The sequence below is a fragment of the Ochlerotatus camptorhynchus genome, unplaced genomic scaffold (genome assembly GCF_037179485.1).
Source record: "Ochlerotatus camptorhynchus isolate MF236.1 unplaced genomic scaffold, CSIRO-AGI_Acam_v1.1 ptg000006l, whole genome shotgun sequence".
NCBI classification, from domain to species: domain Eukaryota; kingdom Metazoa; phylum Arthropoda; class Insecta; order Diptera; family Culicidae; genus Ochlerotatus; species Ochlerotatus camptorhynchus.
In genome coordinates this window covers 3,161,538-3,175,811 of record NW_027040498.1, presented here as the reverse complement: position 1 = coordinate 3,175,811, position 14,274 = coordinate 3,161,538, and the positions used below count along the sequence as shown (strand labels likewise).

The 14,274-nt window shown below is 40.4% G+C and overlaps 1 protein-coding gene across 1 annotated transcript in view; it reads right to left on the bottom strand.

Annotated features, from left to right (window-relative positions):
* The window catches only part of schlank, a 63,759-nt gene extending 49,686 nt beyond the window's left edge, over window positions 1–14,073 (bottom strand). Inside the window, exon 1 of the mRNA XM_065239854.1 lies at window positions 13,277–14,073. Within this exon, the coding sequence (XP_065095926.1) occupies window positions 13,277–13,461 (185 nt within the window). The 5' untranslated portion in view covers window positions 13,462–14,073. The remainder of the gene's footprint in view (window positions 1–13,276) is intronic.
* Between the last annotated feature and the right edge of the window lie 201 nt (window positions 14,074–14,274).

Sequence of the window (14,274 nt, the reverse complement as noted above, 5' to 3'; positions counted from 1 at the left end):
GACAATTGCTGTTTCCTGAGGGACTCTGAAACATCGAACTTGTCTTTCGCAGTCACATACTGGTTTCCCAGAATTTGTTTGAAATCCGCTTTTATGTATGTTTCATCGTCCATGATACAGCAGTGTGGTTTTGTCAACAGTTGTGTGTACAACCTACGTGCCCGCGTTCTAGCTGTCCTATTCTATCGTTCATTGCGGTTTGGTGCTTTCTGAACCTTAAAGGAACGTAGTCCTGTTCGTTACTTGGCTTTCCGCACGAAACTTTTTGTCAGGGGCAGATTTTTTCGCGACATCCTGAACGAAATAGTTGGGTTTACGTTTGAAGGCAGCAAGCACACGCTTGTGATCTTCAACGTAGTACGGAACACTTTTTCTTGCACTCACTTGCTTAAACTGACAGTTAAACATTCTCCGAAACGTTTTATGGCACGAGAAACAGTAGATAGTTGGCTTCCCAACATCTATCCGATGGCTCGGTGCGAAAGATGTGGGTTGTTGAGATGAGGGTGTATTTTCTCGCGCACGCGCTGTTCCATCGACCATATTTTCAAAACTACTAGAAATTTTACAATGAAGCTCACGCAGTGTAAATAATACACGCTGAGGCCATCTCACCTAAAATTTCATTAAAAATAACACAAAGGGCAAAATATACTTGCTTTTTGGATGTGATGCAATTTACCTGTGGACACCCTTTACTTCCTTCGGCAAAGTTGTTAGGCACTTCCTGGACCATACATTTGAACATGGTTCAAGCAAAATTGTGATCTCAAGGAATGAAAATGCAAAAGCGTAGATTTTCTCACACTAATTTCCATACCAATTTGCAAATTTTGCACAGTTGTATGGGACCCCGAATGGAACAAAAAAGGGTTTTTGACGTTGGATAACGTCTTTCGGCAACATAAGGGGGTACAAAATTGAAAACAGTCATTTTGGATGCGTTACGAAAAATTAAAAGATTTTGAACGATAATAACTCAACCGTCTCTCGATAGATTTACGAGATAATGGCATCAATCGATTGGAAATGTTTCTAGCAATTTGCTGAATGTTTCAAAACTATTGATTTCATTCTGTAAACTATTGAAAAATGGTTAAAAGTAAACCATTGTCTAAAGATGGTGAAAATCGATTGATTTTTTTATATTCTTATACTTTCTCCAACCGAGACATCAGATGCGAGTATCTGACACCTCTGATATTTTCTGTTCTACTATATAAGCGTCCAACAAGGTCGCCCGTTCCATCATTGTCTATCCGATCGTCGACCCAGCAGCAGAGCAGCAGTCCCAGAGCAGCGGAAGCAGAGCAACGGCAGCAGAGCAGCGGCAGCAGAGCAGCGGCAGCAGAGCCTGGGGGCGAAAGGGCAACTACGCCGAGTGCGTTGGTGCCAGTGCTCCGGTATACTGGGCCGCCGTCATGGAATGCCCAGCTGCTGCAGTTCTCAGTCGGTCGTATTCACCGTCTGCTCCGCAAGGGCAACTACGCCGAGCGCGTTGGAAAAATGGCCCTTTTCAGGGCCACAACATTATCAAGAAAGAGTTTAACGTACGTATGCGAGTATCTGACACCTCTGATATTTTCTGTTCTACTATATAAGCGTCCAACAAGGTCGCCCGTTCCATCATTGTCAACAACATCAGCCCAATAAAACGGTCCTTTTCAGGGCCACCAAACTTTCGCAAAAGAGTTATTAAGGAATATTCCTAAAATATAATATACACAATTAAGTACAACACAAAACAAACGTTATCCAACGCCAACCCTGCGGTCGTATCTAGTATACAACCCTTCCAACTTTTTTTTCCCTTGATTTGTTTTCCACCGATCTTGTTTTCCGTGCTGAGCACCAATGCTACCGACGCAAGGGAGGCAGCTCCCACACCTGGACCCTACCTATCGACCCTAATGAATACATTAACCAACAATTTTCTTAGATAATAAAAAATCATATCGCACGAGCTTTTTTTTCAAAAGCAAGTCCTGGAATCGCTCTAAGGGGCCGTCAACAATTAAGGAAACAGGGTGGCCAATGAAGTGGCACTTCTGTCGAACAGAAAACATCAAAATGATTTTCCGTGCACAAATGTATGTTTCGGTGTCTTAGCTCATAGCCAAAAAAAAAAAACAAAGGCTATACGAGTGCGTTGCATGAATATTAACTCTCATTGTTGTCAGAACAAAAGAAGCACTCCTAGAAAATCATTTTTTTTCTGCGTTCATTCGTAGAACGAAGAAAAACCAATGGCGTTTCAATGCGTTAGAGGACGGAATTGAAACTCGTAGAACGAATTTAGAATCAGGAAGCATTTGCAAATGCCCGCACCTTGGCCTTAACCCCGGCCATAAGATTCTGCACAACCTGTGAATCAACCGTTTTTTGCATGTAAACCCATACTTTCTTCAGTTCCTCGACTGTCTTCACTACCTTAGGTCGTTTAAGAAGGTGCTGCTTCATAATCGCCCAGTACTTCTCGATGGAGCGGAGCTCCGGAGTGTTGAGAGGGTTGAACATTTTCGGCACGAAATTGACCTTATTGTCCGCATACCACTTCAGCACGTCCTTGGAGTAGTTGCATGAGGCCAAATCCGGCCAGAAGATTGTTGGGACGTCGTGGGCCTTCAGGAGAGGAAGCAGCCGCTTCTGGAGGCACTCTTTTATGTACACCTGTCCGTTCATCGTGTGCTGGGTCACGAAAGGTGCACTCCGCTTCCCGCACGTGCAGATGGCTTGCCAAACCAGGAATTTCTTCGCAAATTTGGACATCTTCTGAGTGCGGACATGCTCCGGAACGCTGAACTTATCCTTGGCCGTGAAAAACAGGTTGCCGGGGATCTGTTTGAAGTCGGCCTTCACATATGTTTCGTCGTCCATGATGCAGCATTCAACTTTCGTCAGCATGTTGAGGTACAACTTCCTGGCACGGGTTTTGGCAGACTTGTTCTGCTTCTCGTCGCGATTAGGGGCCTTTTGTACCTTGAACGTTCGAAGCCCAGCCTCAGTTTTGATCTTCTGGACAAAACTTCGGCTTAGGTGCAGCTTCTTAGCCACATCCCTTACGGAAGCGTTCGGATTTCGGTTGAAGGCCCCAACTACGCGGTTGTGATTTTTGGTGTTGTACGGAATACTTTTTCCTTCACTTCTGGGCTTCCGATCGGTGGTCAACCGTTCCTCGAACCGCTTAATCACTCGCGACACCGTGGAATTTGCGATTCCCAACGTTTTAGCGATGAATGCGATGATGTTCTCGTGATGAATGCGCAAGATTTTATCACGCACGAGCTGTTCTTTCGACTCCATTTCCGCGAGTTTGGCCTCATACCACTCCAGGACACTTTTAGAATAGTGGCATGATGCCAAATCTGGCCAAAATAGCGGAGCTTCGTCGTGCTGCTGCAAGAACGGCAAAAGGCGCTTCTCGAGGCACTCAGATTTGTAGATCTCGCCATTTACTGTGCCCTTTGTCACGAAAGGTTCACTCCTCAGTCCGCAAGAGCAGATGGCCTGCCAAATGAGATATTTGGAGGCGAACTTCGACATTTTCTTCTTCTTAAATTTGTCGTCCACATCGAACTTGCTCTTGCCGGTGCAAAACTCCAACCCCGGAATTTGCTTAAAATCGGCTTTTATATACGTTTCGTCGTCCATCACCCAGCAGCCATATTTTGTCAGCATCTTCTCGTAGAGCTTCCGTGCCCGAGTTTTAGCCGTCGATTGTTGCCGCTCATCGCGGTTTGGGAAGTTCTGTACCTTGTATGTATGTAGTCCAGCTCTCTTCTTTGCATTCTGGACGTAGCTCTGCGACATGCCGATCTTTTTAGCCAAATCACGGCTTTAGACGTTGGGATTTGCTTTAACCATCCGCTTCACCTTTCCCTCCGTCTTTTTGTTCTCCGGTCCCGGTTTTCTTCCAGCTCCTTTGCCGTGGTCCAACGTCAACCGCTCCTGGAACCGCTTTAACACTCTGGAGACGGTTGAATGGTGAATGTTCAACATTTTTCCCAACTGCCGGTGCGACAGGTCAGGAAATTCCAGGTGTTTGGAAAGAATTTGTTCTCTCAACTCGCGTTGGTTCACCTCCATTTTCGTTGAATCGAAAAACACGACTTCGAGTTTGACAGCATGTACACAATACACATCAATGAGAAAGTGTGCAAAATTAAGGTGGTTTTTACACAATGGTAAAAAAGTTATGCCCTGTTGAATGTGTCGCAATAATTTCGTGTTCGCCCTTAACAATATTTTTCATCACTGACTTTGCTCTCTCTACGTTGATGTAAGACAGCCCTGATTCAGTTATTATCTTAATTCTTTTCCCTGAATGCGATCAGGGAAAAATCACACCATAGGTGGGCTAATTTAGTGTTTTTTATATATATTCCTAAATCTTTTTGGTATCAAAAACGTAGATCATATATCACTTAGATATATCACGTGGAACAAAACAAACTATAGTAGATTCAATGAACTTTCACTATCTGACGAATATTTAATCAAGTGACTAAGGTAAATCTTTCACAGAGCAACAACACACAACTGTGCAAGCGCTGGTTATTACAAATCTATCGATCAAAAAGCCCAATGTTTAACAATGTGTGGTGAATCGGTTGAAATATACATTAGGTCGCCTCTAATTGGGAACCTTTGTCGCCAATGATGGGCTGAAAAAACTAGAGGCAACCTTGTAACCTATTACTGAGCCTATACCTACTACTTTACAAAGCTGCGCTTCGCTAACTGGTGACGGTCGGACGAAGCCCTGATTCAAAACAGAAGAAAAGGAGGAGTGAGGTTTGTCCATCGGCAGCCAGCGATCAGACGACATGCTAATTATGTACACGCAACCCTAACGTTGTGCTGTTCCATTGGGGATCGGTGGACAAACCAATTTAACGTACCTGCGGTCCTAAATTCGGAGGTGGGTAGGTATATAGAGTAATGAATTCCGGTTGGTTCGGAGGTTGTTGACCATGCAGGAGCGACAGGAAATCGATGTTCGGCTTAGAATAACATACTTTGCGACTGTCATTGTGATCACGACGAAGTAACGCGGACTTACATTTATCGATAGAAGCGATAGAAATTGCATAACAATATTTATGATACTGATTGTTGCCGGTCATAATCGAAATCAGCTTATAAGCCTCCTCGCCTGATAAATGTAACTATAGGTATTCACCGAGCTGATAAGACACAGTCCAAAAGGTGCTTTCAATTCTTCTTATTGCTGTTCGTGTAGTAACACTCCAGAATGGTGTAGAGTGCAAAGCAAATGGAAACGCGGTGGTTGGGTCGAAGTTTTGCCTTAACCTCTTTCTTTTTATGAACCACAGCGTTAAGTAGCCGACCAGTAGTGCGGGATGGGTTGTTAATGGGTCAACCTAATGAAGTAAAAACTAAGTCAGAATTTCGGCACTCCATGCAAATAGGACCAATGACTTTCGTTTATTCGCTAGCCAAAGTGGCTTTAATTGAAATGCGTATGTTATAAGCGAAGGTTCCATGTACAAATGACGATGCATATTTTTGAACTATTCTAGAATCCGCCCCTTTCCTCCCTCGTAGCGTATTTTGATAATACAAGACAAGGAACAACTTATGTGGACGTGTATGCATGGTACCCAATAGAAACGCTTCGAGTAACAATCAAAGCTACGACATTATCCATAATGTACAGATCACATACATCACAATCAGAAACTTTTATCGATCGTTTTTTCCTGCAGTTAGAGAGCAAAATTGTTGACACCCGTATGTGGTCTAGTAATTGGCGATTAATTCAATTAAATGCGAGAAGAATCTCCGAACCGAAAAGTAGAACACATACTGTGTATGGATGATGATGATTCCTCGAAAAAGTCGTAAAAAAATTGAATGCAGCAAATTGTAGCGACGACTGCTACTATTATGGGCGTTACCATTTAAACCGTTGGTTGTGAGTTCGATGATGGAGTTTTGATTGGTGCACTGCGGGAAGAGCACTTAATGCGGTGGTCAAAATAAAATTGATGTATATTCCTAAGGTAGTTGCGAATTTATATGGAGTGACTATACCTAAACATGATTTTCAACAAACGAGCAAGGGAGGAGAAGTAAGATATTAATTATTTACAGCGGCGCCGGTGGTCAGGCCTGGGTTCAATTCCAGTCGGCGCCGTCGCAATTTTATGAGGCATAAAATTTCTGATTACACCCTTCCTTCGGGAAGTAAAGCCGTTGGTCCCCGGTTCATGAGTTAATGGGTCGATAGGCTGGGTCCAGGTGTGGCAGCTGCCTCCCTGGCGTCGGTAGCATTGATAAAACAAGTTTAGTTAACTCATAAATCACATAAAGTGCAGGAACTCAGCGATGAATAAATTTGTCCAATGTTTTGCCAGGTTTGTCCAGGAAAAACTTCCCAAATATCCCAGTTTATTGGTACTACCGCTGGACTGAATAACATTTTCGTCAATATTCCTCATTTTTGGGCAGATTTTTGAGGTTTACATGTAACCATGAGGCAAATTTACTCATCGTTGAGTTCCTGCACTTTTGGCGATTATGAGTGAACTCAACTCAAATTTGGGTCATTCTCATTCGCCGTGTGGTACGTAAGTCAGAAAAGTTAATTTAAAACTATCATAAAAGATTTTGGTTTAGTCAGGTTTTGGCTTCCCCGAAGGTACCTGGAACATGTCCGGATGTGATCAATGTGGGCCTGGGAGCTCAACATAACCACCAATGATCTTATTCTTTAGTTCTCATGTAATTTAATGTGTCATATGATGGGTATTGGCCCCAGTCAGAGGCTGGAAACTACTTGGAACATGTCCGGGTTGTGTAATGTGATCCTGGGCAGGCATGGCAAATCATTTACATTAATTTCGTGCATTCATTTAGATTCATTTGCCTCTAACTTTTTCCACCAAAAAAATTCCGTAGAATTGTAAAGTAATGTAAGTTTGTAGCTTTTGTAGAGTTTGATATTAGCTAAAACTTTTTTCAATTACTCAAATCTGAACCTCTTATGCATGAAGAACTAGAGTGGGGGAAACTTGTTATTATTTTTCAGTGAATGTAATTCACATTCACTGAAAAACAATGGTGGGTTCTGCTCGCTCTGGCATATGAGATACAGATTTGAGTTATTCACAAAAGTTGTATCTAATATCAAAACCTACAAAAGCTTTATAGGGGTTTTGATCTAATTTCCGTCCTACTAAGCACAATCCGCGCTTTACTTCTCTTTTCTGAACGAGTTTAAACAAAAAATGGAATATTTCTGTCAAAGATGTCTTCTAAATTTATTCAACTTTCCATACGTACCGTTGGATTTGATAACGAGTCACCAATTGTTGAGATATTGTTTAAAATCTAATACTGCTTCTTGATTCTAAATTCGTTCTACGAGTTTCAATTCCGTTCTAACGCATTGAAACGCTATTGGATTTCCTTCGTCCTACGGATAAACGTAGAAAAAGGGGATTCGCTAGGAGCGCTTCTTTTGTTTTGAGAACAATGAGCGTAAATATTCATATAATTCGCTCTAACAGGGTTTACGTTGTAGCTAATGAACTAACGCATCGGAGCAAACCTATTATTGATTTGTGTACGGTGAAATCATTGATATTATTGACCTTTTCTGATCGATAGAACGGAAATGGGCGATTACGACGAAGTAGCGCTCTACCCTACATCAATTTACGGAATTAGAGGCAAATGAATGTAAATTAATGTAAATGATTTGCCATGTCTGGTCCTGGGCACTTGATAAAGATTATCACGTTCGGTTGTATTGGTGCGCGGTGTGAGAGTTCGGTAGTGAAAATCCGAGGAAAATACATAACAAACAGCTGTCGAATTCATTTTGACAGATCGAATTTCATACATTTTGAGGTTAGCACCCGAGGAAAATAAAAAAAAACTGCACACGGCGATGCACCCGTTATTTCCATTAATCGCATGAAGGGTTTTAGTCTAAGTCCGAAACTGGTCACTTCTCCGGGAGTTCTCGGAACATTTCCGAATGTGGCCAATTTGACCCTGGGCACTCAATTACAGGGTCGCAAGTGAATTAAAAATTTAAAAATCCCTGGTTTTTTCGCGGTCTTCCTGCTCAATAGTTCGAAAATTTCATGGAATTATAAATCATGTGAGCAGCCAAAAAGTTTAGATTTGTTATTAGAATATGTTATTGGAAATTTATTTGAATTTCGTAAAATTGTTCATGATTAGAAATTCAAGCTGGTTTACCTAACAACAATTAAATCTAAATTTTTTTTACAGCATTTTAAAATTTGATAATTTTTTTATAAGATTTTAAATCAACGCTAGTGTAATAAACTGTTTAAACCACTGCAGTTTATTGTGCCCGTTAATTGTGGATGCTTCTGTTTAAATGCATTTATACAGATATCTGCATACATTATTAAAAGATTCCCAAAATCTAGTTCTTACAAACCAATTTGAAGTTTAAAATATTGAGCATTTTGCACCAAAGTAGTATAATACCCTCGCAAAAACAATACAAAAGGATCACTCCTAGCGCAGGAATCAAATTTAGGATTAGAAAGTATTGCGACTTTCACTTACTTCAAACTATTATTGGAAACTAAAAGATAGCTGAACGAGTGTTGATTCTACCAAGAAGATAGGGGGATTAGGGGCATAATGAGCACCTTAAGTTGATTGCTCATTATGCCCCTAAATGGCGAAATGGCTACAATTTTCGAATGTCGAATGAATTGGGAAGAGGAAAACCAGGGTTTTATGCTAAAATAATACAATTTAGGTTTGTGATGTGGTCTCAAACTTCGTGAACAGTCGATGTACGGGACATAATGGCACCTTACTTAATAGTAGATTTTATCGCTTCAGAGATGCATAGCTTCACCAGGAGCACGTAGCGAAAGTTCCGGATGCCGTTAACGGTTGATATGCAAGGCTTCGCCGGTAGTGATCCTATAGCCTCGAACCTTTAGTTTTTAAACGTGAGACACTACGGGTAAGAAAACAGTTATGTACGAACCAATTGTCCTGCCCCCACCGACACCTCTGCTTCAGATGCGTCTGTCTCGGAATGCCATGGTCCTTATGGATGTTCCGTACTGTTTGATAGTGGCCATGGCCACTTTTAAGGCCGTTTCCGACATATTTTGCCTTCCGGATGTTCATTTGAATGTTCGCAGAATTACTACCGTAGGTAAACAACGTAATTGACAAGCCAGCAAGAGTTATTTGGGTTTAGTTGATGCAATATAATATGTTCATTTTACCCCAGCGCCATTAAACTTCATTTCAACTCTAATCAACTAAAAAAAAAGTCAAAACGAGTTCATTTACCAATTAAAGTAACAAAACAATGGATGTTAAATTTACGAGCTGATGTGGAAAAGATGTTCCAGTTCAAAAATAACATATAAACACATTATAACGCTCGTGGAAGGTTATTTGGTGATGTTCCTAAATTAGGGTATCGCCCAAAAGAAGCGCTCCGAACGAATCCATTTTTATCTTCATCCGGTAGGCCAAAGTGAATTCATTGGCGGTTCAATGGCATTTCAATGCGTTAGGCCGAGTTTAGAATCCGTAGGCCGAGTTTGGCGTCAAGAAGCAGTGTTAGACTTTTGACAATATCTCAACGATTGGTTTCTCTTTATTAAATCTTACGGTACATACGGGAAGGTAAATAATGTTGGAAGCCATCAGTAATAATAACATTCCGTTTGGTGCTAAACTGCGCAAGATTAAGAAAGACTAAGGATATTTAACCCTATATTTATTTCATCACCTGAGAATCAAGTATCATTATCAGTTCTATTGAAAAATATATTGTTTAGTAGCTCCAAAAGAGATTTACATTTCACATTAAGTTTAAGATTGTAGTTTCATAAAAAGTATGGGTGCTCATTTTGCCATTAATCCCTCTACCTGCTATTAGGCGGTAAAGGCGCAGCTACAAAGCAAGACCATGCTGGAGGTGGCTGGGTTCAATTCCTGGACCGGTCTAGGAATTTTTCGGGTTGGAAAATTTCTCGACTTCCCTGGGCATAGAAGTATGATTGGACTTGCCACACAATTATACCAATGCAAAAATGGTACATGCATCGAAAGCTCTCAATTAATAACTGTGGAAGTGCATCTAAAACACTAAGTTGAGAGCACGCAATAAGCTAATATGCGATATGAAATAAGCTTGAAATGCGAAGAAGAAGAAGATGCTATTAGACTAGATTAGACTTGAATTTATCTACTAAAACATGGTAACATCTCAATAACAATATCTTTCTTTTTCCCATAGGATTGCAATGATGAGAAAATTTTTGACTACGATGCCGGACGGATTATTCTATGGTGACCAATTAAACACTGGATTCACGATATTGATTAATCATAATCTTCTTGAAAATCTTCATGTTTCGGTAAGCGCTAGTCTGTCTTTGTCTATGTCTTCTTCTCATTCATACGTCAGTTTTATGCCTGGATGTTTTCTTGTCTAATGCCTAATTGTCTATACACGGCGAATGAGAACGACTCTAATTTGAGTTTAGTTCACTCATAATCGCCAAAATTGCAGGAACTCAGCGATGAGTAAAATTTGTCTCATGGTTTCCTGTGGAAAACCTAAAAAATCTGCCGGAAAATGAGTAAATTGACGAAAATTTTATTCAGTCTCGGAGTAGTACCAATAGACTGAGTGAATCCAATCTTTACTTTTCTCAAATTTGGGAATTTTTCCCTGGAAAATCCTGGAAAAACATGAGGCAAATTAACTCATCGCTGAGTTCCTGCAGTTTTGGCGATTATGAGTGAAGTAAACTCAAATTTGGGTCGTTCTCATTCGCCGTGAATCATGATATGTTTATGTATCTGTGTGTGTGTGTTTTTTATGTATGTTTGCGCCAAATGATTATATTTCTTCTTCATCTCCGAGATTTAACTGAGTTCAAGAATAATTAACTAAACAAAAAACGTCGCAAAAGTTCATACCATAACATATCTAACTTACTATACACATTTGTTGACTAATACCTAAATGTAATTTTTAATTTTATGACGATAAGTTGCTCAAAATAGAAGCCTGTAATTCCGTACCAGAACCCGCCTCCAATTTAATTTAATGTCTTTTGTGGATTCGTAGAAGCAAAGCTGTGCTAAAAAGCTAAATAGTTACCTAAAATACTTCCTAAATCGTTCACAACCAGAACCACTTATGAAAACCAAAACTACAACCCTGAAAAACGTATCGACATTTTCGAAGGCGAACACTCCGCAACCAATTCTTGTTAGTGATTCTGTCCAATTGTTAGGTATCCAAATTATAGTCATTCGTAAATTTATTATTGAATATATGGATGAATTATCTATTATTTAATGTAACGTAAGCAGGGCGTCACAATATCAGCTTCAATCGACCAAAATTAAAGTCGAACAGCTTCGCAGCATTCTAGAACCTCAGTCGGCGTGCACAAACAAATGTTCAATCGCTTGTCTCTCTTTCTCCCGTCGCTCCATTGGTCTTCCTTTCAAGCTTCGGTGAAACGGATGAGCGAAAGAGCGCTCGACTTTCATGAAACACATCAACAGAGGTTTCATGACGTATATGACGGAAAATGAAAGAACACATTTAAAGCATTTCTCACGTGAAAACACTTGAAGATTACACGTAATGTTTTTAATTAATCTTTCATCCATATATTTATCTAAACAAAAATGATCGAAAACGGGACATAACGCATTTTAAACAAATTGAAAGAGCGGTGATAGAGTGTTCGTGAAAGGGGATTGAAAGCCATAATGAGGTTTCGTTTAACTAGAAAATCGACGTTAGTTACATTGAAAGCGATGAGCAAAGCAACGACGAGAAGTTCCACAGCCAGCCTTACCTTCTAAGCGTCCTGCTTTTTTATTTTCGTTTCTTGCTGATAGTCTAGCTAGGCGTTATAGAAATGAAGCGAAGAACACGGATGTATGAGAGAAACAAAACACGAGTTCATTTTAGAGCTTCGAAAATGTAGAGCCCTGAACGTAAGTAATATCAACTTTTAGACTGAACTTGGCGTAAATTTGCACCAAATTTCCTATGATCCGTTATATTTGAAACATTTTTGTGCCATTTTGAAAAATGAATCGATTCAACAAGATCGATTCAAAATGATTAATTAAATCGGTGAATCGATTATTTTCAAAAAATAACTCGATTCACTAAGATCGATTCTTGCCTCAAGATCTACCAATGCTAGATTCAATGCCATATTTATACTCAAATCGGTTGACAAATACACTTAATCTTCTGGTTTACTCGATATCTATCCATTGTAAGAAATATTTTGAAAATCGTTATTTTGTTAGACTAATCTCGGTAATTCCGGCACCACCGAGCTCGATAAAAAGTTCTCCTGAGATCTCAGCAAAAGGGACGTTTGATTACTGAGTCTCGCAAAATGTTTCGCCTAATCTCAGCAAGCAAACCTCAGTTTATGCTGAGATCTCAGTAAAACTTACTACCGAGCTGCATGTAAAGCATCATGTAAAATCATATAGTTCATGCAAGTTGCATTGAAAACCCTATTTAACATAATGAAACTTAAGACAGCAATTGGGAGTGGCCTTTAAAATAATTTCAATCTGAAAATACCATCAAAACCATCAATCAAATCTCGTAACTTTCACGTGAAACTATGGTACGGTCTATTCAATGAAGAGGGGATAAATCTACCATATAATCACGTTGTTCTAACGTGAAGAAAGGAATGGACGAAAGCTACCTATATTTTGACGTAACTCGACCGGGGTTTTTTTTTAAGTGGCACCAGTAGGTCTCTTCTGTTTCAGAGGAATAATTTATCCATCTGTTTGTATTGTTAGTTTACAAGAGTGAGTTTCTATTCGCAAAAAAAAAATAACACCGAAGAATAATTCTAATGAATAATTATTGTTATTGTCTTTTTGCGGTAGCAAAGGTGTATCAGACTAGAAATAAATACTACTAACAGTCTAATAGGGACATTCAAAGAGGCGGTATCTTTATCCATTTGATAGGTTGTCTGCTTGATTGGAATGATTTTTCCCAAGACTTTGACAGATAACCGATTGTTCTAATTTTGACGTGTCGTCTCATTCTGGATTCAGCCTTTTTAATTCAAACAGTTTCAAACCATGTCCTGTATGATACATAATTTTGACCAATACACAGCAAAGATTATAGCATTGTGATTTAGAATCAGCAGCTATACATATCGAATGAAAAGATTGAGGTTATGTACCGTTCGTTCAAGACCAAACACACACTTACCGCTCAACGAAAATCCTTATCACAAAGATGATTGCTGCCAGTGGAAGGGGATACACGAGATGCCGATAGTCGGCATGATTCACATCCGGCCGCACTCCCGGTCGGATGTCCTCCCAGGTGATATTCGGGGGCAACCAAATTTTGGTCGACCAAAACGTATCCGTGATGGTATGTAGTAGCTCCATCGTACACTTGATGCCGGGAACTTGGTGGTATCACAATGAAATTCGCTCAATTTTCTTTTGATTACGGTACACAGCAATGAACTTGGCGTTTTAATATTATTTATTATGTTTAACACCACACCACTAACCGCTGATGGCCTCGGATGACTCCCGAACACATCCAAAAAAGACACAAGCAAGTAAACACCGCTAATCAAAGAGGCTAGCGCTCAGCACTGGCACTTTCCCCTTAGCCCCTTTGGCGAAAAATTAACTATTCAAAAAGAGACCACACTAACAGAGATTACACCCACGAATGGAATCCCATATCGGAAAATCACACCTTAAGGAGTAAGCAACAATACTTCCACTGGCGGACAGCTGTAAATTAGGGAAATCCGAGTTCTCTGCTTACTACGTAAACTTTCTTGAAGCACTTTCCACTAAATCGATAATTTTTTCCCTTTTCCGAAGGCCGCTTTTCGCTTTTTTCCTTCTCACCGATCGCGTGGTCACTTTTCTCCACAGTGTGAACGAGGGATAGGCACACCAATACAACAAACCGACTCTTGTACAGGCACGGCCGCACGTACAACCGCACTGACAAGATCCACGAGCTCGACTGCCGACAACAACGCCAGTGGCGAACGGTAAAAATGACAGCGGTTGTCGGTCGATCGGTGAGGTGAATATCTCCGATGGATGAGTAATCGCGCGGTGACAACTGCTCAGCTTGCGGTGCGGCACGGTTATCTCGCCAAATGAAATTTACACACACACACTGCTACAGTTCGGATTGGCTACCACATACATATTATATTAGTACAATTTATG